The sequence below is a fragment of the Miniopterus schreibersii genome (assembly GCF_964146895.1).
Source record: "Miniopterus schreibersii genome assembly, chromosome: 16".
NCBI classification, from domain to species: Eukaryota; Metazoa; Chordata; class Mammalia; order Chiroptera; family Miniopteridae; genus Miniopterus; species Miniopterus schreibersii.
In genome coordinates this window covers 43,035,801-43,063,148 of record NC_138116.1, presented here as the reverse complement: position 1 = coordinate 43,063,148, position 27,348 = coordinate 43,035,801, and the positions used below count along the sequence as shown (strand labels likewise).

At 49.7% G+C, this 27,348-nt stretch overlaps 1 protein-coding gene across 1 annotated transcript; it reads left to right on the top strand.

The window, feature by feature from the left end:
- The first annotated feature begins 520 nt into the window (after positions 1-520).
- ADORA2B (adenosine A2b receptor) lies at positions 521-27,131 on the top strand. The gene is made up of 2 exons (XM_081161026.1): positions 521-959; positions 25,737-27,131. Exons 1-2 carry the CDS (start codon positions 625-627, stop codon positions 26,392-26,394), a joined length of 993 nt encoding a protein of 330 aa, XP_081017152.1. The 5' UTR covers positions 521-624; the 3' UTR covers positions 26,395-27,131.
- The last annotated feature ends 217 nt before the right edge of the window (positions 27,132-27,348 follow it).

The following is a 27,348-nucleotide window of genomic DNA, read 5'->3' as shown; positions in this document are numbered from 1 at the left end:
TCCTCGCCGTCGGGAGCCCGGGAGCCCTGCCAGGGTCCCTTAGCTGCCTGCGAGTTCGGGCACCTCCCCACATCGGGTTAGCAAGGTGAGCCCTGCCCGTCCCCTGGGGTCCCCGGGTGCGGGCGGGGGAGCCTCCAAAGGCTGCAGGTCCCGGACACGCCCAGCCGGCGGTGGAGTGGTTTGGGGGAAGCAGGCGGGCGCCCCGCGCAGAGCCCGGTCTCAATCCGCGGAGCGGCCGCGGCTCCGCACGCTCCGGCTGGAAGACAGTGCGACAGCTCGGGACGCACCCACCGGGTTGGAGCATTGGGGAAAACTGGGGAACTTGCCCCTGTGAGATACGGTCACCAAGGGACCGTCGCGGAGAGCGCGGCGGCCGAGCGTGGGCGCAGACCTCGGTCGGGGAGGGGGCGGGGCGCCGCCGGAGTCCCAGACGGGCGCGCGCGCGGGCCAATGGGCGTCACCACCCCTCCACGGTCCCGCCCTCTGCGCGCGGGCCCGGAGCGCCCGAGCCCGGCGGGCCAGACGCGGGTGGCGGACGGCGGTCCGGGCGCTCCGGCCATGCCCCCGGCGGCCCACGCGGCTGCCCCGCGCCCCGCGCCGCGCGGGTAGGCGACGCCGCCGGCCATGCCGCTGGAGGCGCAGGACGCGCTGTACGTGGCGCTCGAGCTGGCCGTCGCCGCGCTGTCGGTGGCGGGCAACGTGCTGGTGTGCGCGGCGGTGGGCGCGTCGAGCGCGCTGCAGACGCCCACCAACTACTTCCTGGTGTCCCTGGCCGCGGCGGACGTGGCCGTGGGGCTGTTCGCCGTCCCCTTTGCCGTCACCATCAGCCTGGGCTTCTGCACCGACTTCCACAGCTGCCTCTTCCTCGCCTGCTTCGTGCTCGTGCTCACGCAGAGCTCCATCTTCAGCCTCTTGGCCGTGGCCGTCGACAGGTACCTGGCCATCCACGTCCCGCTCAGGTGAGGCGCGCGGCGGCCCGGAGCCCAGCCGAAGCCCCGCCCACGACCCCCCGCGCCAGGCCGGGTGCCTGGCCTCCGGGGCGCGCCAGACCGAGGCGCGCGGGGCGCACAGAGCCCGGGTTCCCACGCGGGAAGACACCGTCCATCCCGAGACGCGTGCACCCGCGCTGCCCACCCTCTCGGTGTCCCGGCCGCGCCCTGGAGGCCGGTGTCCCCCGGGTGCGCCCCTATAAGGGGACCCACGTAGGGACAACTCTAGGGATTCCGGGGAGTGTGGTCCCCGGGAGCCCGGCCTTTCGTGGAAACTCCGGGGAAGGCCCGGGAGCGGGGTGGGGGTGTTGCTGACCGTATCTCCTTTGCGGCGAGAACTGTTTCCTTCCACCGCTCGCCCGGGGCCCGCGGGAGGGCCAGGGCAGCGGCCGGCCGCGCCCCTGTGAGTGGGGGTCCGGAAGCCCGCGTAGTTTCCATGGCATCTCTGAGCGCTGGGGCTCGGCGTGGTCGGAGTGGACGCGGCTGCAGAACCTACCTGCGCCTGGCGCAGCCGGGCCGGCCGCGCCGGGCGGGGGGTGCCGCTTGCCGTGGGGAAGCTAGGACGCGCGTCGCGGCATGCTAATAGTGACTCAGAGCACCTCCGTGTGCCTTTAAAAAGAGGTAAAGTGTTTCTCCCCTTTCCCCAGGAGCCTTAGGGCCCCATGCGGGCGTGTGACCTTGCTTATCCCCGCTGCCCAGTCCCAGAGCGCCCCAGGATTTCAAAGGGAAGAACTTAAGGGTTCTCTTTTTCTCCCACACTGAGAAAATGTAGGATTCAGGGGATGGAGCCAGCTGGCAAGGGGAGTGGAGCCCCAGTGTAGCTGAGCAGTGAATTAGGAGTTGAACTGAGAGCAGGCGTGTCTGGGAACCTCAGGGCTTATTGAAAGTATTTATACTCTGTGGTATCTGGGCCCCTTTGGCATTTCTGAGTTGGCTGAGCTTGGGATCTTTTGGGGTTTGGGGCTGAGACAAGAAGCTGTCACAGGAGCAGGAAGGAAGGAAGGGCAGGAATTTATTGAGTGCCAGCTCTATGAGGCAGTTTATATTAAACTTGTATACTTTTAACTGTCAGTAGTTCCAGAAGGTAGGTACTGTTACCTGCTTCCTGTAGAGGAGGGATGGTGGCTTGTAGATGAGGGAGATCAGTCTTGCTTGGGATGGTGCATTGGGCATGAGTGTCGGTGTCAGGACTTGAACTCAGTGGGCACCCTATTCCTGCTGTGCCAGCAGGCTGTCTTGGGCAGTGTGCAGCATCCATGTTTGGGATGTGGGCAGCAAGCCTATCGCCATTTCTAGAAGCTGAGCCTGCCTACAGTAAATTGGTGGCTGGAGGAGAACTGTATTTGTGGGACCGGACAGGGAGAATGCTCCCAGCAGCCTTCTCAGCCAAAGCATGTGGAGCCTGCCCCTGTGGGATGTTCCTGGGTCCCAGCCTGAACACAACCCTCCCGATCTGCTGGGCTGTGAGTCTGCCTGCGTGTGTGGGCTTTCCATGTGCTGCTGCCCTTGACCAACCAGGAGGCCTCCCGCCTCCCATCCGCTGTGACAGAGTCCAGGGACTTCCAGGGTTCCGGGTGGCATGGCACACTCCTCTCTCGGGCCCCTTTCTTACCTCTTGGTCCTAATGTTGGTTACTTGATGGCCTTTTGGGGTGTTGGCATCCAGCAGGCAGCCACAAGCCTCTACCCTTAGCTGCTCATAGAATGGAAGCCCCTTGGGCTTGCCCCTGGCAGAGCTCCACAGTGGCCCCAGCTCAGTGGGAGTTACTGGAAGAATCCCCTGTATCCTGTGGAGCAGGAAGTTCCATAAAAGTTTAAATCTGTTAGCTCTTGTTCTGGTTTGTGCTGGGTGGAGTCTTGAAAAAAATGGTGTGGGTGTGTTTAGGGGAAAGAACTGTGAATCACTGACTTCTCCTTTGCATTTGCTAAGGGCAGGAGATGGATGTAGAGATAGAGAGGGAAGAATGAATGCTCGGTGGAGTCACCATGAAGCCTGTCCCATCCCTGCCGCCCTCCTGGCCTGCCCGCATGAGTTTAGAGGTGTGGCAGAGATGCGTGCAAGCAGCCCCAACTCCCTGTCCCCTGAGGTTGTGGGCATCTGACCCGTCCCCAGGACCCACCTCCACTCTTGTGGGTCGGAAAGGTTTATGGTTCTCAGGGCTCCTGTGCCCTCCTGGGGGCTGGGGGCTAGGGCAGCCTTCCCTCAGAAGTTGCTGGACTTCCTGCTTCTGAGGACCATGGCCCCCTGTGAACGGCTAACATGCAGATTACAGGCCCTGCAGGCTCTGCTGAATTGGTTTGGGGGTGGAGGTAGGTATGATTCCTGTATCAGTATCTTTAACTGGCAACTTCTGGACCCATCAAGTTTGAGAACCCTCTTAGAGTCAGGAAGATGAGGCTCCCCTTCCCTTTATTACATGGGCCGGGGCCCAGCTGTGACTTGGCACCAAGTACCACCTTCAAGTCATGGAACTCCAGGTGGGAGTAAAGTTGGAAGTGCCCTGTTTAGGAGGAGGTGTCTCCCCTGTAAAGGGAAGAGGTAATGACGGGTGAGGTCCAGGCAATGAGGGCAAAACCAGCCCTTGCCTGTGCCCCAGGCCCCTCCCGTTCCCTGACACTGTGGGCTTCGAAGATGTCTGTGCCCCAAGGCTTGGAGGGTGAGGCCTGTGCTCAGCTCAGGGCCACAGAGGCTGCAGCCCCGCTGGCACCCAGCTGCCAGGCATCTACTAACATGGGAAGATTACAGTGCAAAAGGAAAAGGGAACCCCAATGTGATGCTGCACTTGAAAAGGAGTAGTGTCTGCTCAGATCAGGTGCTGCCCTGGGCCTTCAGAATGTGGGTGTCTACAAATAGGACAAGGTCTGCTGCCTCTAGTCTAAGTCCACACCATTCCTGATGTTCCCGGCAGAGGGCCCAGTTGAAGTGGCGCCATCGGGAGAGGGCAGGAATGGGGGTCACCCCTGCAACGACCCCTTTTTGGTTGAATCTGATGGCCACTTCTTGGATATCATTGCACATGTCCTTTTAGCAGCTCCTGCTGGTCGTTGGCCAACCTCACCTCCTCCTCTCCATATCCATTCTCTCCATACTGCCTGAGAGAATGATTGAAGCCAAAGTCAATCACTCCCTGCTCAGAGCTGTGCGGCGGCACTTGCGGGAAAATCCCAGTGCACCACCGTGTCTTCAAGGCTCTGAAGGCTCCATCCAGCCCTCGGCCTGTTGCACCCCTCCGGCTGGCCCACGTCTGCACCAGCCCCTCTCTGCAGCCTTTCCTCCATCCCCACCCGGAGAGGCTTCTCCAGCTCTGCCTTACTGGTCACTGACTCTGTCCCTAACCAGGTCTTCACTGGGCTGTGGTCTCTCAGCCGAGCCTGCACTCTGAGGGGAGGGCACAGTGCTAGGCATGAGGTAGGGAGACCCATGTCTTGAGTGACTGGGTGAAGAATGTTATGGTGTGTCATACGGGGTGGAGGGGTGTGCGGGCAGTGGGGGGGGAAATATGCAAAAACAGACTGGGGAGGGAGGGTCAAGAAGCAGATCCCAGGAATGGGCGGAGCTCTCTGGTGAAATGATGTCAGAAAAAGATGGTCCAGTAAGTCAATATGGGAAGGAAAGGGGAAACCATCTTCTGAAAGGGTCTCTCACAGGCTTGTGGAGACCGGGCAGAGAGACTCTCAGAAAGCAGTGGTGCCGTGGGCGAGGCTGCCTGGGGCAGTTGGCACAGTGGCAGGCCCTGCTCCTGGCTTGCAGGCACAGCCCCTGGGCCATCCTTCTGCCTGTTTAAGGGAGCCTGGCTCTCAGGACTGGAGAAAAAGTCACTGGGACTCAGGAGGGGGGAGGGGCTTGTGTGCCTTTCTGCTGTTATGTACCCTCCATTGTTAGCACACATGCGGTTCAACTCCACTTCCAGCCCAGAGTAGGAGGAAGCAGCAGCAGGTGCTGCCCTGGCTGTGGCTGAGCCACCAGCAGTGCAGGGCCAGGGGCTTTGCTTCTGGGCAGCTCGTTCCTGCCCAGCCGAGTCTAAGGTCTGGTCTGGTCAGTGAGGCCCTCAAAAACTGCCTCAGACCTGGTGGGAACCGGGGTAACCCAATCTGAGAGTTTCTGGAGGTCCTGCTCTCACTCAGGGTAGAGTCTGACCAGGTGGAAAGTCATCCAGGAGCACCCACTGGGGGGCCTGCAGGGCAGGGAGGAGATGAAGGTGGAGCCTGTGCGCACCCAGGGCTCTCCCGAAGGCTGTGGAAGGAGGGCCCACCCCACCAGGCTGTGACCAGCTCCTCTGCAGACTTGGCACCCACACGGCTCTTCCAGCCTGGACGGGCAGTGAGGCAGGGAAAGAGCCTGGCCTTGGTCTCGGCAGGGTTCCCACAGAATTCTGGAAAGCACAGGGGTTGCCTTTGATCATCTAGAGAGTAAGGGTGTGTAAAGGACAAAATTTGAGGTTTTCATGGGACACGGTCGGAGCTGCTTCCTCTGCAGCGGCCGCAACCCAACCCGCCTGCCTAAGGGGCCCTCCCCACCTGGCCTGGCAGAGCCCAGGCTCTGTCTGTCAGCTTGTGATCACAGCAGCAGGGACAGGTATGAGGAATTATGTCCTCGGCTCTCTGGACATTAGAGTTTTTAACCCTTTGCGGTCGTATTAAATTTGGACATGGGTGTCATACTGGTTGGAATTAAGAGCTTTCAGAGAAATTACGAACTGATACATGAATGAATAGAGTTAAGATTCGTACGGTTCCTTGATGTGGTGGCTGAGAGGAGACATACGACCAGAACGGTAAAAAAGCTTTGGTGGCTGAGAGTAAACAAACGACTGGAATGGTAAAAAAGCTTTGGTGGCTGAGAGTAGACAAACGACGGCAAAGGGTTAATATTGTGAACAGCAGCCACACTTCTGAAGCCTCTTCTGTGTGCCAGGAACCTCTGTGCCGCATCTCGCATCTCGTTTAAGCTCTGCGTCAACCTTACGGGCAGACATTTCCCTGCTGCTCGCAGATGAGGAAGCCTCGGCTCAGGGGGTTAGCACCAGCCCAGGGCCACACAGAAGCCAGGGCTGGGCTCCCAGCACCGTGGTGGTCCCAAACACCCGGTAATGGGTGGTCCCTCTGGGAGATGGTGAGTGAGGACAGCAGCAGGCTATGATTGGGACCCTTTAAATATTACCCAGGACAGAGAAGACTAGCTCAGTAGAAATATGATCAAATGAGGAAAGAAAGCTGTGCTTGGCCAGTGGGCATGAGGTGTCACAGAACTTGCTAACATGGTAGGGACCTATGGAGGGCCTCTCCCTGCCTCCTCTTTCCTCAACTGAGGCCCAGCCTTTCCTGACACTTGAGGGCCATCACTGACCTTCACACTGGGCTTCGGCCATGGCTTTTCTCCCCTGGGGCATCAGTAGGTGTGCAGATCTCTGAGGCTAAAGGGAACCTAATGGCAAGTAGCAAATGTCCCTTCTTAACAGAATTAAAGCCGAGAACAGACCGTCACGGGCTGCTGGGTGGCCTTCTCACTCAGCCTGGCTGAGGGAGGGAGTGCTCTCTGCAGAGGGTGACGCTGGAGTGGGGGGCATGGAGGAAGGAGCATTTGAGCTGAGGGGGAGCCTGTGCCAGAAGCAGAGCCAGGAGGAGAGCAGGAGGGCCGTCTGTCTGGCTTCGCAGCCTCGGTGGGCAAGGGGTGGAGAGCAGGCAGGTCAGGGGGCCAGATGCTTGCTGAGGAGTTTGGGTGTTGTCCTCAGGGCACTGGTAAGTCCACGAAGGAGGGTTTTTTATTTATTTTATTTTTTAAAATCCTCACCCGAGGATATGTTTTTTGTTGAGAGAGGGAGGAGAGAAGCATCCATTACCTGCCTCCGTACACACCCTGACTGGGAATCAAACCCTCAACCTTTTGAAGGTATCAGGTGACACTCCAACCAACTGAGCTACCCCCCCCACCACCCCGCTCCAGCCTGGCCAGAGGGTTTTTTTTTTTTTAAAGAATTATTATTGTTTTTGTTTTGACAGAAACGAACCAATCTGAACCAGAAGTAAATATTCAAAAGCACAGAAGGGCACAAAAGGGAAAGCGAAAATGTCCCATCTCTTGCCCCTCACCAGCCCCTCTGCCGGGCAGCCCCCAGACTGCTTCTGGTAATGTTTCTTCTGCGGGTCACTCCACTCTCTGCGGCAACACCAGGCTTTGCTGTCGTCGTCTTTAAATGGAATCTTGACTCTACCACATGACGGGAGGATTGTGGCTCACTGAAGCCCTTATCCCAACCCTCTCTTGCCAATTTTTGTTAGACAGTATTTTAATTTTTTCCTGTGATCATATTTCAGCCTCCATTCCTGATTCCATCAATTTAGGCAGTATTTATTTGTTAACTGTCAGGAGGCATGAGGAAAGATACTGCCGTTACCCCTTCCACCTTCCACCTCCTGCTCCCAGTCGCACTATTCATTTGAGCACACTGCCCACCTGCCAGAGGTTTTACTTTCAGCAAGGTAACTCATGCTGTTGTAAAGAAATTGAAGCCATAGAAAAGGTTTCTATGAGAGCAGTCACCAATCTCTGATCTCTGGTTTCCCAATGTGCCTGTCAGAAGTACTGCCCTGGCCGGTGTAGCTCAGTGGTCAAGTCAGCCTGCAGACCAAAGGGTCTCGGGTTCAAATTCTGGTCAAGGGCACATACCTGGGTTGTAGGTTCAATCCCTGGCCCTGGTTGGGGTGGGTGCAGGAGGCAACCAGTCGATGTGTCTCTCACATCTCTCTCTCTCTCTCCCTCTCTCTCTCTCTCTCTTTTCCCCCCTTCTCCCTCCCTTCCACTATAAAAAAAAAAATCAGTGGAAAAGATATCTTCTGGTGAGGATTAAAAAAAAGGCAACCACTGTTTCTTGTGCTTTTATCCTAAACAAATCATGAACTGAACACATTTATTACGTTATTTGTACACTGTCAGGGTTAACACAACTTACATTTTATCTGAAACTTGAAGAAAGTGTCCTGAACTTGGAGACTGTCTGAGGATCGCACACTGATTGCAGGCATTTGGAGGTTTTACTGTGTCTCCATCCAAGATGAGCAGTGTGACTGGGGTAGGAACACACTCTCGTCCCGTGGCCAGGCCAGGTGGATTCTATTTTAGGTGTTATCCAGGGCTCACACACCACCTTTTAGTCTGCTTCATGCTTGGATCATGATTTTCTCATCAGGAAATTAAAAGAAAGTTAAAGGAAGAACATGGTTTCCAACATCCTTATGATGATCCAGTTCTTCACGGTCCTCGCTGCAGAGGATCCTAGCGCGCCTGCAAAATGGGCTGCACAGTGGTCGCTTGTGACTTTGTCATGGTCTAGGCATTGTCCCACCGTTTCTTGCATTTCATGTTTTCTTTTCTCTCTGGGATTCCATATTTGTTTGTTTACACACACACCTTTTAAGGATGTTGGTGATACACTTTCTGGGTTCTTATATGCCAAGAACCCATGGGATTGGTCATTTCTCGCATGGGATTGGTAATCGGACTGGACATGGTTGAGAAGTCCGAAGGTGTTGCTCAAGAAGTTGGATGTGCATAAGATTTTTGTTTGTGACTCCTGTTTCCCCTCTGGGAGCCTTGGCATCGTTTCTCTTGCTTGCTACTTTGAGATTTCACGTTGACTCCCAGCTTCTCCTTCTTTGGGATGTCCCTTCCAGGTGAGCTTTTCCAGGCTGAACACTTAGATCTGTCTTCAGCTCTGAAATTTTAAAGAAGATTATTTTCTTATCTCCATTTCTCTATTCTTCTGGGATTCTTTTTTTTTTTTTTTTAACCCTCATCTGAGGCTATTTTTTCCATTGCTTTTCAGAGGTACTTGCAGGGTGAGCAATACAGTAGATGGTTGAGGGGTACAGTAGATGGTTGAGGGTACAGTAGATGGTTGAGTGGTATAGTGGATGGTTGAGTTGTACAGTAGGTAGTTGAGTTTGGGGGTTTGAGGCTGGTCATTCCTTCTACCTGGCTCTGGACCCAGGTTCTCCTACCCTGTGGGAGCCCAGCCCTGTTCATTACTCCAGGCCTCCTGTACAGACTCTTTCCCTTGGCTATTTAAACATATTTAAGCTCCTATCACCCTCACCTTCTCTGGTTTACTGCCTGTTTTGCTCCAGTCCCACCACCCACAAACTTCCAAAAGCAGCTTCCTGTACATGACATCTCGATTTCCAGTGCTTGATTTCAACACCACTGCCAAATCTGCCGTTTTAAAAAAGAAATGTAGAGAACTGTAAAGCTTTATTGAAAGACATTACAGAACTTCTTAAACCTGCCCTCCAATCACTTCTCTTTGGTCCGTGTCTGCTTCTCCCTGTTCTAGGATGCCAGTCTCCCTCCTGGTCTCTCTGCACCTGGGCTTGTCCTTTTACCCACTCTGTTCAGAACAGAAACCTTTCTACAGTGAACACCTGGTCGTACCTCCTTCCTTTACCTAATATCCCAGAACCTCAGGAGAAGGTCTCAGCTCTCTCACTGGCTCTAGTCCCTTCTCCTCCAGCCTCAGTTTCTCTGCTCTAGCTTCTCAGGACTCCTCTAAATTCCTAGAACCTACCGAGCTCAGGCCTTTGCACATGTTATTCTCTGCCTGGAATGTTCTTTACCACTGACTCTTCCTGATTTTCACTACACTGTCTCTGGGAGGCACCCAGGATTCTTGTGCAGCTCTCTACATACTTACAGCTATTTTCTTAATTATTTGTAATTTGTTTAAGGCTGCCTTCCCTTCTCCATTATAAGCAAGGCTCATGTTGTTCCCTCCTTATCTCCAGTGCTTGGTCCATTTATTAGCATGTGACATATTTAGGAGCTGGCTGTGTGTGTGTGCATGTGTGCACATGCATACATGCGTGCACAAGTGTCTGTGTGTGGAGGGGTGAATGTGTGTACTGTTGGAGACTGGCCCTGATATGGATGGATGAGCTTGTTGCCTGGACATGAGAAGCCTGTGGAGCCTGAAGGAGACAGGGAGAGGTAGGAGGGAAGCTAGACTGGCTTCACCAGAACCAGCAGGGAGGCTTCCATAGGGAGAGGGTAGCAGTCTGAGAGGGATAAAATAGCTCCTAAATGTGGCATTTTCAGGAATCAGTAGTAACTCACTTTTTAATAGTAAGGACATTTTTAAAAATTACAAAACAAATGCAGTATATGTGTATGTATACATACATACGTATACACACATTGCATTTTGTAAATGTCCATGCTATTAGAATACATACACACATATACCACATACACATATATTTGTATCCATTTGACTAATCTAGTGCTGTCTGTGGTTTCAAAAACAATGAATCATTCTGAAGTAGTGTTTCCCCCACAACTTCTAAGTTGCAAAACTAACACAGTGGAGACTCAAATTCTCTTCAATACACAAATCGTTTTAATTTTTCTATATTTGCTTTTTCTCTCTGTCTCATGTACACACTCATGTTATATGCAGGAATTTTAACAGCAATCAGTCTCTAGTCAAATGTCCCCAATAATCCCAATCATGTTCTTTACACTTTTTTAAAAATCCAGGTCCCAGTAAAAAAAATCATGTGTGGATTTAATTCCTGTAGTTTCCTTTAACCTGGAATAGATCTTCGATCTTTTTTTCCCTCTTTAAAGACATTAACACTTTGAGGAGTCCAGGTTATTTGTTTTGCCACAAGTCCCTTGATTTGCGTTAGGCGTTTCTCTATGATTAGATTCCCACGAATGCATTTCGTTGTTTAACGCTGGCATGCTGGTGGCCTCAGTCGGCCCGCTGTTGGGATGCCACATCTGGCCACCTGCTTACAGCTGTCTGCCAGGGCCATCGCTGCACAGGCATGTGTCCCCATTGGTCATTCTTCCTGAGTCAGTCATTACCATGAAAATGGTGATTTTCTTTTTTCTCATTCCTTCCACCTTCATCAGTTGGCATTCTTCTGTAAAGAAGAGGTTTTTATCTTTAACCTGCTCTTCCTTAAATTATTTTTTTAATATCAGTATGGACTTTTAGTTTTATTTAGTGTGCTATAATCCATTCCTTTTATTCCTTTTGATGCCCAAATTTGGCCAATGGGAGCCCATTTAAGTTCACTTCTGTTTGAGTGTCACCGTCAGTTTTGATCACTTCCTTACTTTCTGGCATAGAAAGGTTTTTCAGACTTACATTGTGTTTTCCTGTGTTGGAGCCTGTTTCCTCTCAGGGGAGACGGGCGTTTAGAAGCTGATTTGGGTTGGTGTGCTCATTGCTGCTGGAGCATCCTTCTTCTGGGCCCCTGCAACGAACAGAGCTGGGAGATGTTTTTCGTTTTTAATAACGAATTGGAAGCACTCTTGCTTACAGTAGAATGCCATCTAATTAATGAGGAGGGATGACTGGGTTAAGCAGATCATCATTTGGCAGCTATCATAGTAATAACTGGTTTAGGCAAGAATCATCAATAGGTGCTGAAACCCACTGGTGAAAGTTTGGTGAAAAGCAAGATATATACAAAGTCTCACAGTATTTACCTCAAGATATCTACTCATCACAAAGAGAAAACTAGTTCCAATGGTGGAATCTGGCAGATGCCATGACAACCAAGTGATCAAAGTTAGCATCACCAGTCAGGCACATCCTGGCATCACCGCCTCCTGATGTCTTCCGCTAGCTGGCTGCTTGTGGATATGGCAGCCAATGCTTTTGCCAATGTTCTGTCTGAAGCGTGTGCTCTAACCCCAGCCATGGAAGGGTCTTTTTTCCTCTGTCTGGTTTCAGGCAGTAGCCCTTTCTCTCAGGGCTCTTATTTCATGTGAAGGAGATCGGAGTTGGAGCCCAGCAGCCTTGGGCTGTCTCTGAGTCCCACCTGATATATGAGACCAAAATATGGGACTCACCAAAAAAGTAACCTCAGAGGTGAACTCCAGGAGACCTTGTCCTGCCCGTGGGTTGAGTTGTTATCAGAGCCCCCTAGGCTGCCTCCTGTTGACAAGTAAGCCGGAGGGAGTGCTATCTGCACTGCGCATCCATTGCTCTTGGGTGAACGTGAAGGACAAAAGGCATCTCTTCCAACCGCCTTTCCGTGTGGAGTGGGCTCAGCTCAGCCCCAGCTCGGTCTGCCTCAGGGATTCATGTATGTCTGAGCTCGTGGAGGAGATAAGAACCTCCCAAGAGCCAAAGTAGCTGAGGGTCCTGCCTCCTCAGAATAACTCAGCCTGAAGGTAAACTCTGGTGACCACAGGTGGTTAGCTAGTGGGCAGGCAGGCACTGTCCACTCCTCAGACCGCCCCGCGGGCTAGAGCTGTGGCCACCTCAGACTGCGGCGACCGTGCAGATTGCCCTCAATCTAGTTAACCCAAGTGGTGAATGAGAGGCCTTCCCACGTCCAGACCTGAACTTCACAGAACAGAACCGGACAGTATCTACTCTTTCAGTGTAAGAATGGATTTATTTTTTCCTTAAATGTTTGATAGAATTCACTAGTGAGTCCTGCGGGCCTTGTTTTCTGTGTGGGACGGTTTTTGGTTATGCATCCTATTTCTTGATTAAATACAGCGCTGTTCATATTTTCTATTCTGTCCATGACAACTCTTCAGAAACCCGTTTGGTTCCACGAGAAGTCTGAGAACCGGGCAGCTCCTGCTGTGGGCGATGCCCCGCGTGCCCGGGTGTCTCGCGCGCTCGGACTGACGCGGGGACGGTCACCCCGCGCCTGCCGGTTTGGCGCTGCCGAGCGGGTGCTGCACATGCTCGTGCGGTTCCGAACCAGGGGTCTGTCCTCTCGGGTCGCGCTTTGCCCGGCACTTGCCCGCCAGGCCCCGCGTCGGGCACAGGATTCGGGGTTCAGCAGCGCGCTGTGCACGGCAGAGCGCACGCCCCGCGGAGGAGCCGGGGCCCGCAGGGCCGTGGGGTCCCTGGGGGGCGCGGGCGCGTTTCAGCGCAAACTGGCCTGTCTCCGCCTGGGCTTCTGGGAGAGTCGCGGGCGCGTGTGACAGGTCCGTAGGAAGGGTGTGGGGACAGTGGACACCTGCTCCGGCCGCCTGTGATTCCGCCCGGGCGCAGCGGGAGAGGGGGAGCGCGGCGTCTCAGCGGGAAGGGGCCCGCGCGGCGCTGGGTGGCGGGGCCCCGGGCGCCCAGGACCCGGGAGGACAGCACCGCGGCCCGGGCCCGCCCCCTGCCCCGGGCGCCGCGTCCCCCCGGGCCCGCCCCCTGCCCCCGGCACCGCATCCCCCCGGGCGCCGCGTCCCCCCGGGCGGGGCCGGGCCGGGGCGGGACAGGCTGCTCTGCCCGCTGTGCCCGGCTCGGTAACTGGCCCTGGGCTCAGAGCTCCGTCTGCCCGCGCTGCCTTGGCACCTGCCAGCCTTGCGCTGATTACAGTTTTACCACTAGACTTTTTGGGTACATTTTAAATACTCACTGTCGCGGCCTCTAGCCCTGTTGAGCCGCCTGCCTGGGTGGACTAGGGGGTTTTGTTAGTGCTCTAGTCACAACATTTTGTAGGTTTTGAGTGGTCTGCCCTAACCCCGTCTTCACAGAAGCCCTGTTATTCATATGCAATTCTAGAGAATAGGTTTTCTAAGAAGATGCGTTTGCTTTATAGCAGGAATGTGTGTAGTGCAGAGGAATGAAACGTGTGAGTGAGGCAGGATATAAAGGAAAAGTCCCCGAGTAAGACTTCGCCAGGCGCTGAAGAGCCCCACCGGCGTTCACTGAGCGGTTTGCATTTATAAAGTGCCTTGTACACATTTATCTGTATTAAAAGCCTCAGCGTGGAGGCAGTTCTGCAGCTGCCACTATCCCTGTTTTCTGATGCCAGAGGTCAGACTTTATCTAGCCCCTGTGGACTGGCCAGACTCATGGTCACTGGGGACTCTGATTTCTGAGGCTGAGAAGGTGGCTGGTCTCAGCTGGGGACTGCAGAGCCAGGGAAGACTCTGCCCCAGAAAGAGGCCAGCAATTGTTATGCAGGACTTGGTGGGTCCCTCTTTAGTTGTGTAACCTCAGTGTCTACACTGTTCCCATTGTTGAGTCCCTCCATATGACTGTATTCTCTCAGTCCCCTAGCTAACAAGCCCCTCTGTGGAGACTGGGTGGGTCACAGTGCAGCTGGACTTTCACAGGACACCCCTTTTGTGTGGACTGTTTGGAATAATAAAGCTGCGCATGCTTCCTTTATTCATTTTCACATTGCCTTTAATTTACTTCTTCCGCTTGAGACAGACATCAGGAATGACCTTTCTGCTGTGCTCACTGCCCTCTACGGAAGGGCACTGACTGGCATGGGGCAGTGTAGGGAAGGACATGGACCCACCTTTGGGACACACACACACACACACACACACACACACACACACACGCGGATGTTCAGAGAGCCACTGGTGCAGGGCAAGCAAGGGGTGGTGTCTATGAGCAAGAGGTGGGGCCCGGGAGGGAGACTGGCCGGGAGGGAGATTGGTCTCCAGGGAAAGGGCAGAGGCACAGCTTGAAGTGGGAGGTGAGGAAATGGCAGGAGGTGATGGGAACCTGCATAAGATACCAGAGACCCAGGGGTCATCCCTCCCAGCATCCTGCCCAGTGCAGGGACACCATCTGCTTTCCATAGCATTGCTGACTGACTGCCCTGTCCCAGGCATGGGTCTTGTGGATACTTTCTGCCACTATGGAGCCAGAGCTCCAGTGCTAAAAGGACTTGTTTTTGGAGCCCATACATCTCCTGTAGGTCTATCTCCAATAGAAGAGCAAATCTCTTGTTGCCTTTTAAGGACTGCCTACCAGAGGGTGGCAGAAGCCTCTTCCTGCAGGTCTCCAGCTCCCATGTGGGCACTCCAGATGGGTGCTCCATGCAACCTGCAAACAGCATTGGCAAGGGCAGATGTGTCTGGGGAAGAAAGCAGCAGATGACCTACGGCTGGATGACCAGACAGGGCCACCTCTGGGATTTGTGAGAAGATCTGTGAATTACTCCTTTTGGCAAAATCAGAGTCAGGTTAGACTGGGGTTGTGTCCTGACCACAGAATAGGGTCAGCAGGCCAATAATTTAACCTCTATGAGCCTGTTTCCACATCTGTAAACTGGAGAGAATTGCTCTGAGCTCACGAGGTGTGGTTTGAGTGGATGCGTGAGCTAGTAACTTTGTGCTGTGCAGAGTAGGTGCTGGCAGTGGAAGCTCTGGGGGAGGGGCCTGCAGGCGTGTGTCTCCCAAACCTGGCATTTGGTCATGTGGTTCAAAGGCTGCTAGAATGGGAAATATCTGCCAGTTAGGAGAAAATTAAGAACTTGTTTTATATGAAGAAATGGATGATAAACTTTTTTTACTTAAAGTTTCAAGTACCATTACTATATTAAAGATGAAAATGGAGACATGGGTTGGATATACCAGCTTTAGTCGAGTATTTCAGGTCCCCAGAAAACAATTCAATTAATTTCAGCCTCTCCCCTGGCTGGCTGGACCCACAGTCCCACCTCGCTTTCCTGAGTCCCGTGCTCTCTGGGACATCACATCCCTGGATCCTGGCCGTGACTGAGACCTGCCTTCTCCCTCCCTGCACCAAGGACACTGCTTCCCATGCTCCCTCCTGGGCCTCAAGTGGGCACTTGGGCCAGAGCTGTTTCTTGGTTGTCTCTCCTCTCCTTTCCAGAGTAGTATCCCTTCCCTCCCTCAAAAGACCTGAACTGTGAAAGTTCCCACTGTCCAAGCGCACTGCCCGCCCCTCACTGCTCTCACTGCTGCCACTCCCCTAATGCCCTCATCATTCTTGCCCACTGCACTGCCCACCCAGGTGAGTGTTCTGCATTTGGCCTCAGTCTCTCATCTCCTCATTCCAGCCTGCAACTTGTCAGTAAAATCCACACAACCCTCAAAACCACAAAGGCATCCCACTACACTTTCTGGCAAGCTCCCTCTTCCACTCCCTGAGACAACTCAGGTTTCTAGGGCCCTCCTCTCCCTCAGGCGATGCCTTTCTTCACATTTGTCTGAGGGAATTCCGGCTCTCAGAGAGGAGGCTGCCTTATCTTCTCACCACCCAACTCTCACCCTCCCTGGGTTGGTCCTGTTCTCTCTTCTACAGCAGGGAAGTCTCTCCACACATGCCCTGGACACCACGTCCTCCAACCTCCTCAGATTCTTAGCTTTTTAGTAATCTTGCCTTTTTTCCCTACATCTTTTCTTTCTCTACTGATCGTTTTCCTCAAGATACTAACACCCACCATTCTCATGGTCTTAACCTCCTTGCCGTCCACTCTGCCCTTTAATAGTTTCGGTATTAATTAAATGTTAATACATCAAAGGAAAAAGCCCTAGGGGTTGTCCTTGAGTCTTCATCTTCCTCCTTTCAACTTATCTTTGAGACCTGTTGGTTCTACCTCCAAAGTGTGTATCTTTGCTATCACCCTGGTCCAAGTCAACATTCTCTCTCTCTTTTTTGTTTTCCCAGTTGTATTATGTGCTTTGTCTTTTTTCCCCAATATATATTTTTTATTTTACAATTACAGTTGACCTACATTAGTTCCAAGTGTACTATCCAATGATTAGACATTTATATAACTTACAAAGTGATCACCCTGATAAATCCCATTTGACTCCATACATAGTTATTACAATTTAATGACTATATTCCCTGCGCTGTATGTTACATCCCTGTTACTATTCTGTAACCACCAATTTGCATTTAATCCCTTCACCTTTTTCACCCGTCTCCCTAAACCCCTCCCATCTGGCAACTGTCAAAATGTTCTTTGTATCTATGAGTCTGTTTCTGTTCTGTTTGTTCATTTATTTATTTATTTTTAGATTTCACATATAAGTGAAATCATATGGCATTTGTCTTTCTCTGTCTGACTTATGTCACTCAGCACAATACTCCCTAGGTCTATCCATGTTGTTGCAGATGCAAGATTTCATTCTTTTGTTTCAGGCTGAGTCATATTCCATTGTATATATGTACGACATCATCTTTACCCATTCATCTATTGATGGCACTTAGGTTACTTCCATATCTTGTCCATTGTAAATAATGCTGCTGTGAACATATGGATGCATGTCTTTCTCAGTTAGTGTTTTGGGTTTCTTTGGATAAATACCCAGAAATGGAATTGCTGGGTCCTTCTTTGCCTGTTTTAGCCTTTGTTTTAAAGTCTATTTTGTCAGAATTGCTACCTCAGCATTTCCCCCCTCTATTTGCATGAAATTTCTTTTTCCATCTCTTTACCTTTAGGCTGTGTGTGTCTTTTGTTGAGGTAGGTTTTTAGTAGATAGCATATATATGGGTCTTGTTTTCCAATCTGTTTAGCTGCCAAATATCTCTTGATTGGAGCATTTAATCCATTTACATTTAAAAATGATTATTGATAGGTACATATTTCTTGTTATTTCATTATACATATTTATGTTCGTCCTTTTTTGTCTCTTGTTTTTAAAGAAGTCCCTTTAATATTTCTTGTAATACTGATTTGGTAGTGATGAACTCCTTTAGCTTTTTCTTGTCTGGGAAGCTCTTTATTTCTCCTTCAGTTTTTTTTGTTTTTTTTAAATTTATCGTTATTGTTGAGAGTATTACAGGTGTCCCATTTCCCCCCCCCAATTGACCCCCTCCACTTTGTCCCTACCCCCTCCCCAGACCTTCACCCCATTATTGACTGTGTCCATGGGTTATGCATATATGCATATAACTTCTTTGGTTAATCTCTTCCCACCCTCCACCCCCCTTCCCTCTTTCCTCTGAAATATGATCGTCTGTTGTATGCGTCAATGTCTCTGGATCTCTTTAGTTCATCAGATTCTTTTGTTCATTAGCTTCTTCTTAAAGAAGACCCTTCAACATTTCCTGTAGTGCTGGTCTGGTGGTGATAAACATCTTCAGCTTTTTCTTATCTGCGAAGCTCTTTATCTAACCTTCAATTCTAAATGACAGCTTTGCTGGGTAGAGCAATCTTGGTTGTAGTTCCATGTTTTTCATCACTTTCAATATTTCTTTCCATTCCCTTCTGGCCTGCAAGGTTTCTATTGAGAAATCAGCTGACAGTCGTATGGGTGCTCCCTTGTAGGTAACTAATTGCTTTTCTCTTGCTGCTTTTAAGATTCTCTCTTTGTCTTTAACCTTTGGCATTTTAATTATGATGTGTCTTGCTGTAAGCCTCTTTGGGTTTCTCTTGTTTGGGATCCTCTGTGCTTCTTGGACTTGTAAGTCTATTTCTTTTCCCAGGTAGGGGAAGTTTTCTGTCATTTTTTCAAATAGCTTTTCAATTTCTTGCTCTCTTTCTTCCCCTTCTGATACCCCAGTAATATGAATGTTGGGCCTCTTGAAATTGTCCCAGAGGCTCCTTATGCTATCTTCATATTTCTGGATTCTTTTTCTTTTTGCTCCTCTGATTGGGTGTTTTTTGTTTCCTCATGTTCCAAATTGCTGATTTGAGTCTCAGCGTCCTCTACTCTACTGTTGATTCCATGTAAATTATTCATTTCAGTTCATGTAGCCTTCATTTCAAATTGGTACTTTATTATGTTATCGATTTTCTGTTACTTCCCTAATAGTATGCTTAAACATCCTTATAAACATTATTCTGAACTCTGTATCTGTTAGCTTGCTTGGATCTATTTCATTTAGTTCCTCTTCTAGAGATTTCTTCTGTTCTTTCCTTTGTGACATGTTTCTTTGCCTCCACATTTTGGCTGCTTCCAGGTGTTTGTTTCTGTGTATTAGGTAGAGCTGCTATGTCTCCTGGAATTTGTAGAGTGGCTTGGTGTAGTAGGTGTCCTGTAGGGTGCAGTGGCTCAGCCTCCCCAGTCACCTGAGCTGGGCGTTCTAGGTGGTCCCCTGTGTGGGCTGTGTGCACTCTCCTGTTGTAGTTGAGCCTTGCTTGCTGTTGGCATCACTGGGAGAAATTGACCCCCAGGCCAATCGGCTGTGAGGACCCGCTGCAACTATAGCCAAAGAGCTGCTGTGCTGGAGACACCCCTATGGATCAGGATTTACTTCAGTGGAGCTTTGGTGTTCACCAAATGCTCCCCTTGAGTGTGTCACTCGTGGATGTGGTAGGGTTGTAATCCAGCGTGGTCGAGTCTGACCACCAGGTGCACTGTCTCTGGGGCCTCCGGGGAGGTGCACGTCAGCCTCTGCCAGTGTCTTGCCCAGGGCCATCCAGCATGAGCTACACAGCAAACCATAGTTGGCTGCTACTTGTGCTGGGCTTGGCATTGCCTGGGAGAGGCCAAGCTATGAACCACCAATGCAGGCTGCCACTAGTGCCAGGCTCGGGGCCCCTTATCAAGCCATATGGGGAACGATGCTGCTTGTTTGAGAGATTTTAGGAAAGTCCTAAACGTGAGGCTCGAGAGGCCACTTGCATAGAAAAGCCACTGGAAACGGCTGGATGAGCTTGCAAGTAGGGAGGGGTGGGGCCTCTGGGAATCACTGGGGCGGGGCCAAAGGTGTGAGTCAGGTGCTGGAGAATCAGAGAAGATGCCTGTCTGCCGGCTGTGTGCGGGGAGGACTCGCCAAAGGAGCTAGGGCCTCTGCCAGCTCTTCTGTCTGGGAGAAAGTTGCCCCTCCACCTCTCACCCCAGTTTCAGGCAGGTTAGTTCCTCCCCGAATGTCCCAGGTTCCTTTCCAGCTGCTGGAGCTCAGAGGGAGCGCATCTGAGTGAGTCCGTGCACGGACCCTTTAAGAGGAGCTGCCTGGGACTTCCATAGCCTCCGTGACCCTCAGCAACAATCCCCGCTGGTTTCACAGCCCGAAGTTGTGGGGACGTCTCTTCCCGGCCCTGGAGCCCTGGGCTGGGGGCCTGATGTGGGGCTTGGACCCCTCACTTCTCCTGGAAACCTCCACCTCCCAGATGTCCCTCCCTGGCTTAAACCTACCTTGTCAACAGGTGTGGGCCTGTGGCTGCGTCTCTGTGATTCAGCCCTGATCCGCCTGTGTCTCCCCCCCTCCTTCCAGTCTTGGTGCTTCTTCAGTTCCCTGGTTGTAGGGCTTCTGTTCAGCCAGATTTTAGGAGGTTCTGAGTGATGGTGGTTGTGTATTTTAGTTGTAATTTTGATGTGGCTGTGCGAGGCGGCGGGTACAACTGTTACCTATGCCACCATCTTGTTTCTCTTCTCCTGGCTAGGCAAATTAGTCTTGATTGTAGGTCCTTGCTCTTCATCACTTTGAATATTTCTTGCCACTCCTTTCTGGCCTGCAAGGTTTCTGTTGAGAAATCAGCTGACAGTCTTATGGGAACTTCCTTATAGGTAACTAACTGCTTTTCTCTTGCTGCTTTTAAGATTCTCTGTCTTTAACCTTTTAATTATGATGTGTCTTGCTGTGGGCCTCTTTGGGTTCATCTTGTTTGGGACTCTCTATCCTTTTTGGACTTGTATGTCTATTTCCTTTACCAGATTAGGGAAGTTTTTCATCATGATTTTTCCAGAAAGACTTTCAATTCCTTACTTTCTCTCTCCTTTTTCTAGCACCCCCATTATGTGGATGTTGGCACGCTTGATGTTGTCTCAGGGGCCCCTTATACTATCCTCATTTTTTGGGTTCTTTTTGTTGTTTTGATTGGATGTTTATTGCTTCCTTATTCTCCAAATTGCTGATTTGATTCTCAGTTTCATCTATTATTCTACTGCTGATTCCTTGTATTCTTCATTTCATTTATTGTATTTTCCATTTCTGACTGGTTCTTTGTTTCCTATATCCATTTTTATGTTTCCTATCTCTTTGTTAAAGTTCTAAGTTCATCAACTCTTCCCCAAAGTTCATTGAGCATCCTTATTACTAGTGTTTTGAATTCTGCATTTAGTAGATTGCTTGTCTCCATTTCATATAGCTCTATTTATGGAGTTTTATTCTTTCATTTGAGACATGTTTGTCTCCTCATTTTGGTTGGCTCCCTGTGTTTGTTTCTATGTATTAGGTAGAGCTGCTACATCTGCCAGTCTTGGTGGAGCAGCCTTATGTAATAGCACAGTGGCATAGTATCCTGTCACCCGAGCTGTCTCCCCCCCTCCCCCCACCCCACCCACCCCATGTGCTGTGTGCAATCTCTTGTTGTAGTTGAGCCTTTATTACTGTTGGAACATCAATGGGAGAGATTTACTCTTCCCCCCCACCCCCCCAGGCTCACTGGTTGTGAAGACTGGCTGTGGCCACAGTGGAGTATCTGCTGTGCAGGGGCCAACACCACAGAGCAGGACTTGCTTCAGTGGGGTCTGGTGTCCGAACAGTCTGTCTCCAGTGTGCCACTCATGGAGGTGGTTGGATGATCCTTTGGCTTGGTATGAAACTGCCCCCTGGGTGCACTGGCTCTGGGGCCTCCCAGGAGGTACAGACCAAGGTCAGCCACTGCCTGTGCCCTGCCCAGGGCCACCCAGCATGAGCTACAAAGTGATCTATATCTGTTACTTGTGCTGGGCTTGGAGGTTCCCAGGAGAGGCTAAGCTTTGAACCAAAGCTGGCTGCCACTAGTGGCATGCCTGGGCCACTTAGCAAGATGTAAGGGCCATGGGGAGGCCAGATACTGCTTGTTTGGCATTTGTGAACCTGATTTGAGGAAAGACTGCAGCATGAGCCAAGACAGTACGTTTGCATGTAAAATCTGGAACTGGCTTGGGTAGTCCTACAAGTTGGGTGGGGTGGTGTTTCAGGGAATCACCAGAGTGGGGTGAACAGTGATAGCCAGGCTGATGGAGACTCAGACATGGTGCCCGCCTCCTGGCTCTGTATCAGGAGGGCTCAGCAAAGGAATAATGGCTTCTGCCAGCACTTCTGTCTGGGAGAAAGCTGTCTCTCCAGCTCTTGCTGGATAATTCAGTTCCTACCCATATGTCCCTGATGTCTTTTGAGCTGCTGCCCCTGCACTGGTGCTCAGAGTGAGTGAGTCCAAGTAAAACCATGTACCAGCCCTTTAAGAGGAATGCCTGATACTCTAACAGCCCCCCACCCCCATCTCAGTCACAATCCCCACTGGTTTTCACAGCCAGAGTTATGGGGACTTCTCTTCCTGGCACTGAAACCCTGGGCTGGGGAGCCTGGTGTGGGCTGGGACCCCTTGCTCCTCAGGGTGGATCTCCACAGCTGAGATATCCCTCTCTTGTTTTTTCTGTGCCAGTGATTGGCAGCTGCCACTGGCACAGTCCTAGGGGAAGGATGCAATCACAGGTTTCCTTTCAGCACCAGCTGCCAAATCCTGGCCCCACTATCTGGGGAAGGACCTTTGAAAGTGCTAATCCCTCCAGAGGTTTTTTTTGTGTGTTGTTTTTTAAGTTTTTCCATTGCTTTTTCAGAGAGAGAGTGGGGGAAAGAGAGAGACAGAGGGAGAGAGAGAGAAACATCATTGTGAAAGAGACACATTGATTGGTTGCTTCCTGAATGTGCCCCGACTGGGGCTGAGCCTGCAACTGAGGTATGTGCCCTTGGCCAGAACTGAACCCGGGACCCTTCAGTCGTCAGGTCGACACTCTAACCACTGAGCAAAATTGGTGAGGGCCCCGCATGTTCTTACACTGCCACATGTGGGTGTGGGACCAGCTTGTTCCACATCTCCGCCCCTCCTACCAGTCTTGGTGTGGCCTTTTCTGTATATCCTTAGTTATAGGACTTCTATTCAGACTTCAGGCAGTTCTGAGTGAAGGTTGTCCTCTGGTTTAGCTGTAATTTTGATGTGGTTACGGGAGGATGCGAGTACCACCTTTACCTACCCCACCATCTTGACTGGAAGCGCCAAGTCAACATTTTTATATTGAATTAACCACTGAAAATAGTTTCCTAACTGATCTGCTTTTCTTGCTCCCCTAAACTTCAATCTTCATGTTGTGTGCTTTATAAAACATAAATCTGTACTATTCCTTTGCTTAAAAACCTTCAGTAGTTCCCACTGCACTTTGAATATCAAAATCCAGACTCCTTCCTATGCGAATGAGCTGGCCCTTGCCTCATCTTAGGTCCGTTCACATTTCTTTGTGTTTCTTTAGGAAAGTAAAATCCTTTCCTGTCTGAGCCTTACACACTCTGTTCTGCCTGGAAAGCTCTTCATTCCACCTTTCAAATGTTTTCCTCCTCAGCCTTTGGCTCTGCTTTAGGAGATCCTCCCAGATACCCCATGTCCAAGGTCTTCCTGTCTTTCTCTTACCTATGTCCTATTCATTTTGGTTTGGCCAAATTCATTCTGATTTGTAATTACACATTTGTGTGTGTATTTGTCTTTTCCATTAGCTTTACAACCCTTGAGGGCTGTGATTATATTTATTGTGCCTAGAGAGTTCATGATACAAAGGAAGAACTCTGAATAAAATAGTGGACCAACAGGGAAGAAAGGCTGTGATGGGGATTCCCCGAGGAAGCTGCTTCCCTGATGGAATCAGCCTCTTTTCCTTATTGAAGACAATTAGCTTAAAATTGTAGTTTTCCACATGTGCAGGATCCAGCAATTTTAACAAGTTCAGATGTGAATGGATTCCAGTTGTTTTGAACTGTAGTGGGAAGCCACCTCATGATCCCTTTGTGTACAGACTACTCTGTGCCTAATACTTTTTTTTTTTTTTTTTAAAGTAAAATGAGCAGCAGCATAACATGGTCCAAGGAACACAGGCCTGAGAGTCCTGACTTCGCTTTAGTCTTGGTTCTTATATTGCCTTTGTTACTCAAAGACTTTGTATCTTTGTTCCCTTATTTGTAAATTACGGGAGGTTGCACTAGAAGAGATAAAAGTCCCTTCCAGTTGGTGTGAGTATGCTTTTAGGTGCAGGTAACAGTGGCTTAAGCAATCAAGACATTTGCTTATCTCTTGAACTAGACCACGGAGTCATGATGGCTCTAGGGTTGGTGTAGTGGTTCAGAGATGTCATCAAGGACTTAGGCTCTTTCCTTCCTTCTGTTTTGCCATTTGCTTTGTCTTCAGGCTTGCCCTCTTGATCACAAATTGAATGTTGCACCTTTAAGCATCACAGCTTCTCAGAGCATCAAACACAGAAAGGTATGTGCATGGGGAAGAACTTTCCTCCTGGATCTCTTCTTTTATCAAGAAGTAAAATCTGCCCTGGCAGGTGTGGCTCAGTGGGTTGGGAATTGTCCCTTGCACTGAAAGGTTGCTGGTTCGATTCCCAATCAGGGCACATGCTCAGGTTGCAGGCTTGATCCTCAGTAGGGGGCAGGAGACAGCTGATTGATCAATATCTCGCTCTCACATTGATGTTTCTCCCCCCTCCCTTCCTCTCTCTAAAAATTAATTTTTAAAAAACCTTTAAAAAATAAAGTAAAATCTTTCCTGGGAGTATCCTAGCAGACTTTCTTTTGTTTAATTGCTAGCACTGTCTACCACCAACCATAAGTAGAATCTTGTTTTAAAGCTGTTTGATAATAAATCAGATAACAAGGATTGTATTCATAATCGCCATGTTATTAAGAATCTACTATGTGCCAAGCACTGCACTAGGTCCTGCGGATACACCAGTATAAAAGAACAAGGCCCTAGTCCTAAAGAGATTGACACTGTAGTTGAGAGGACAACAAACATAACAGATAGAACAAGCTCTATAACGTGTGTATGGCGCCAAAGAGTGGGACTGGTCACCATTGCCTGAGAAGTGATCAGGAAAGGAGGTGACCCTTGAAACAAGAACGGGTGTTTTATCTGATGTTGAGAACAGCCTGAGCCAGGCGGAGCCATTGATTAGGAAGGGCAGGCACTGGGTATGTGGGGCTGAGACCTGGAGGGCTCTGTGGGTCATGCTGAAAAGTATGGGCTTTATCCTGCTGGGAAAGAAAATTGGACATTTTCCAGACAAGTCTTAAAGTAATGTGTATCAAATTATTTCCAAATTTCCCTCCCAGAGGTTAAGGAAAGATTTTATTTCACTTACTCAATATATTACATTGAATACATATTATGGATCAGTTATTAACTACTTTATAGCAAAATGTCTAAAATGTATATTCTGATTTCTAGTGATTTTTAAATAAGATTTAATGGTTGAAAATTACTTAAAAATTAACATTTGCTAAGATATTCCCCTATTTGTATCACCTTTGCTGCTAGCAGAGGTGGAGACTGTGCCAGACTCGCTCTCCAGTAGTTGACGAGGTACTTGGGGTGATTCCTCCCGCAGTCTGAGGCAAACCTCTTGTGTATTTGTGGGAGAACCAGAGAAGTCTTGAGCAGAGCCACCAGGTAGTACTGCCTGGCTGCAGGAGCCAACTTTCACTCCTTCAGGTTTTTGTTCAGGTGTTACCTTTTCACTGAAGCCTCCCTTAACTGACATCTTTCAAACTACTATCCCTGCCACTTCTGATCTTCCTTACGCTGCCTTTTTTTAAACTTAAATACTATACATGTATCCTTCTATCATACCACATAATTTACTAACTCATGTTTGTTGTTTATTATGTTTCCCCTACTAGAATGTAAAGTCCCTTTAAAAGTAGGGATCTTTGTGTGTTCTGTCCACTGGTGTATCTCAGCCACCTAGACCAGTGCCTTATAGAAGACCTAAACTCAAAGGTCAGTATCTGGGTAATTAGAAAATACCCTGTAAGACTTCTACACTTGTTCTCATTGACCATAATTTGTCAGTAAACAGAGGTGAGTTAATAAGTCAATGAAACTCTTATTTAGCTTGTGAGAGCAAAGCTGTTCCTCCTGTTTGCATGTCTTTGGTGTTGAGAGTAAAAGGTCACAGTACCCTCTGAGGGTGAACTTTAGAGGCTGTTAGGAGTAAAAGCCATGGAACAGTAGCAGAGGTGGGAGTCTGAACTTTGGTTGCAAAGAACTGTTAACTGACAATAACAGATGATGTTCTTTTGAACAGATATAAGAGTTTGGTCACTGGGACCCGAGCGAGAGGAGTCATTGCTGTTCTCTGGGTGCTTGCCTTTGGCATTGGACTGACCCCTTTCCTGGGGTGGAACAGTAAAGACAGTGCGGCCAACTGCACAGAGTCCTGGGATGGAACCATAAATGAAAGCTGCTGCCTTGTGAAGTGTCTTTTTGAGAATGTGGTCCCCATGAGCTACATGGTATATTTCAATTTCTTTGGGTGTGTCCTACCCCCACTGCTCATAATGCTAGTGATCTACATCAAGATCTTCATGGTGGCCTGTAGGCAGCTTCAGCGCATGGAGCTGATGGACCACTCCAGGACCGTCCTCCAGCGGGAGATCCACGCCGCCAAGTCCCTGGCCATGATTGTGGGGATTTTTGCTGTGTGCTGGCTACCACTGCACGCCATCAACTGTGTCACTCTTTTTCAGCCAGCTCAGGCTAAGCCCAAGTGGGCAATGAACATGGCTATTCTCCTGTCACATGCCAACTCAGTTGTCAATCCCATTGTTTATGCCTACAGGAACCAAGACTTTCGCTATACTTTTCACAAAATCATCTCCAGGTATGTTTTCTGCCAGACAGATGTCTTCAAGAGTGGGAATGGGCAGGTGGGGGCACAGCCTGCTCTTGATGTGGGCCTATGACCTAGGCTCTGTACTCTTCAAGAAGGCACAGATTCACAGTAAACAAAGGGACAGGATGTGATTGGCTGATTCTCATGTGAAAGACGATTGTGCCCCACAAGCATATGGGTTACCTCTTTTGGGTACCTTCCTGGAGTTACCACATACCTAACTAATATGTACATGTTACTGGTAGGTTCCAAGGATTGACAAATACATACGGTCCTGTCTGGATGCTCTTACTGTGTGGATGATGCTGACAGCTTAAATGGATTGTAAAAAAATGTTTTGTTTTTTTAAAGTCTGCCTCTTTCATGGTAGAAAATGAAACTGTTTTACTGTGAAACACTGTGAACTGTTATAATAAAAATGTTTTTTAAACTTAGAGGCAGTGGAAAAATAAAAGTTGGATATACTAAAAATATATACTTATTTCTAAGAAGGAGCCCAGGAAAATTAAAAGTATAATTCTTTGATCAAGAAACCACTGTATTAATTTAGGGAAATGACACTCTCCTAAGTTCTTAAGTAGAACATCATTACGTAACAATTCTGATAACACTCTTTTCCATATACAGCAAATGACCCTAGAGAAAGAAACTAGAGAAATGGGATCCTTCTTCCAGACTCCTTTCCCCTCCTATAGCTAGTAGTGCATTATATTTCTCTCCCAATTTCAAGCTTTTCCAACTTGCTGGATCTCAAAGTGTGAAATTTTTACTAAGTAAAATTACACAATTGTGTACATATGTTGGGTGAAATAAAAATAAAACTTAAAGAAACCAAGTGTAGGGTGCTGCACTGGCATGTCATACAGAGCTCCATGAACCTTCTATTCTTTATCCTAAAGACTGCTTAAAAAAACAAGTGTATACCTAGCCCAAGTTTTCCAAGTAGCAGAAAAGTCTTCATAGTTTATTTGCCACATCTCATTGTAATAAAAGGCTCTGCCAGCCACAACACTGCAACACCATG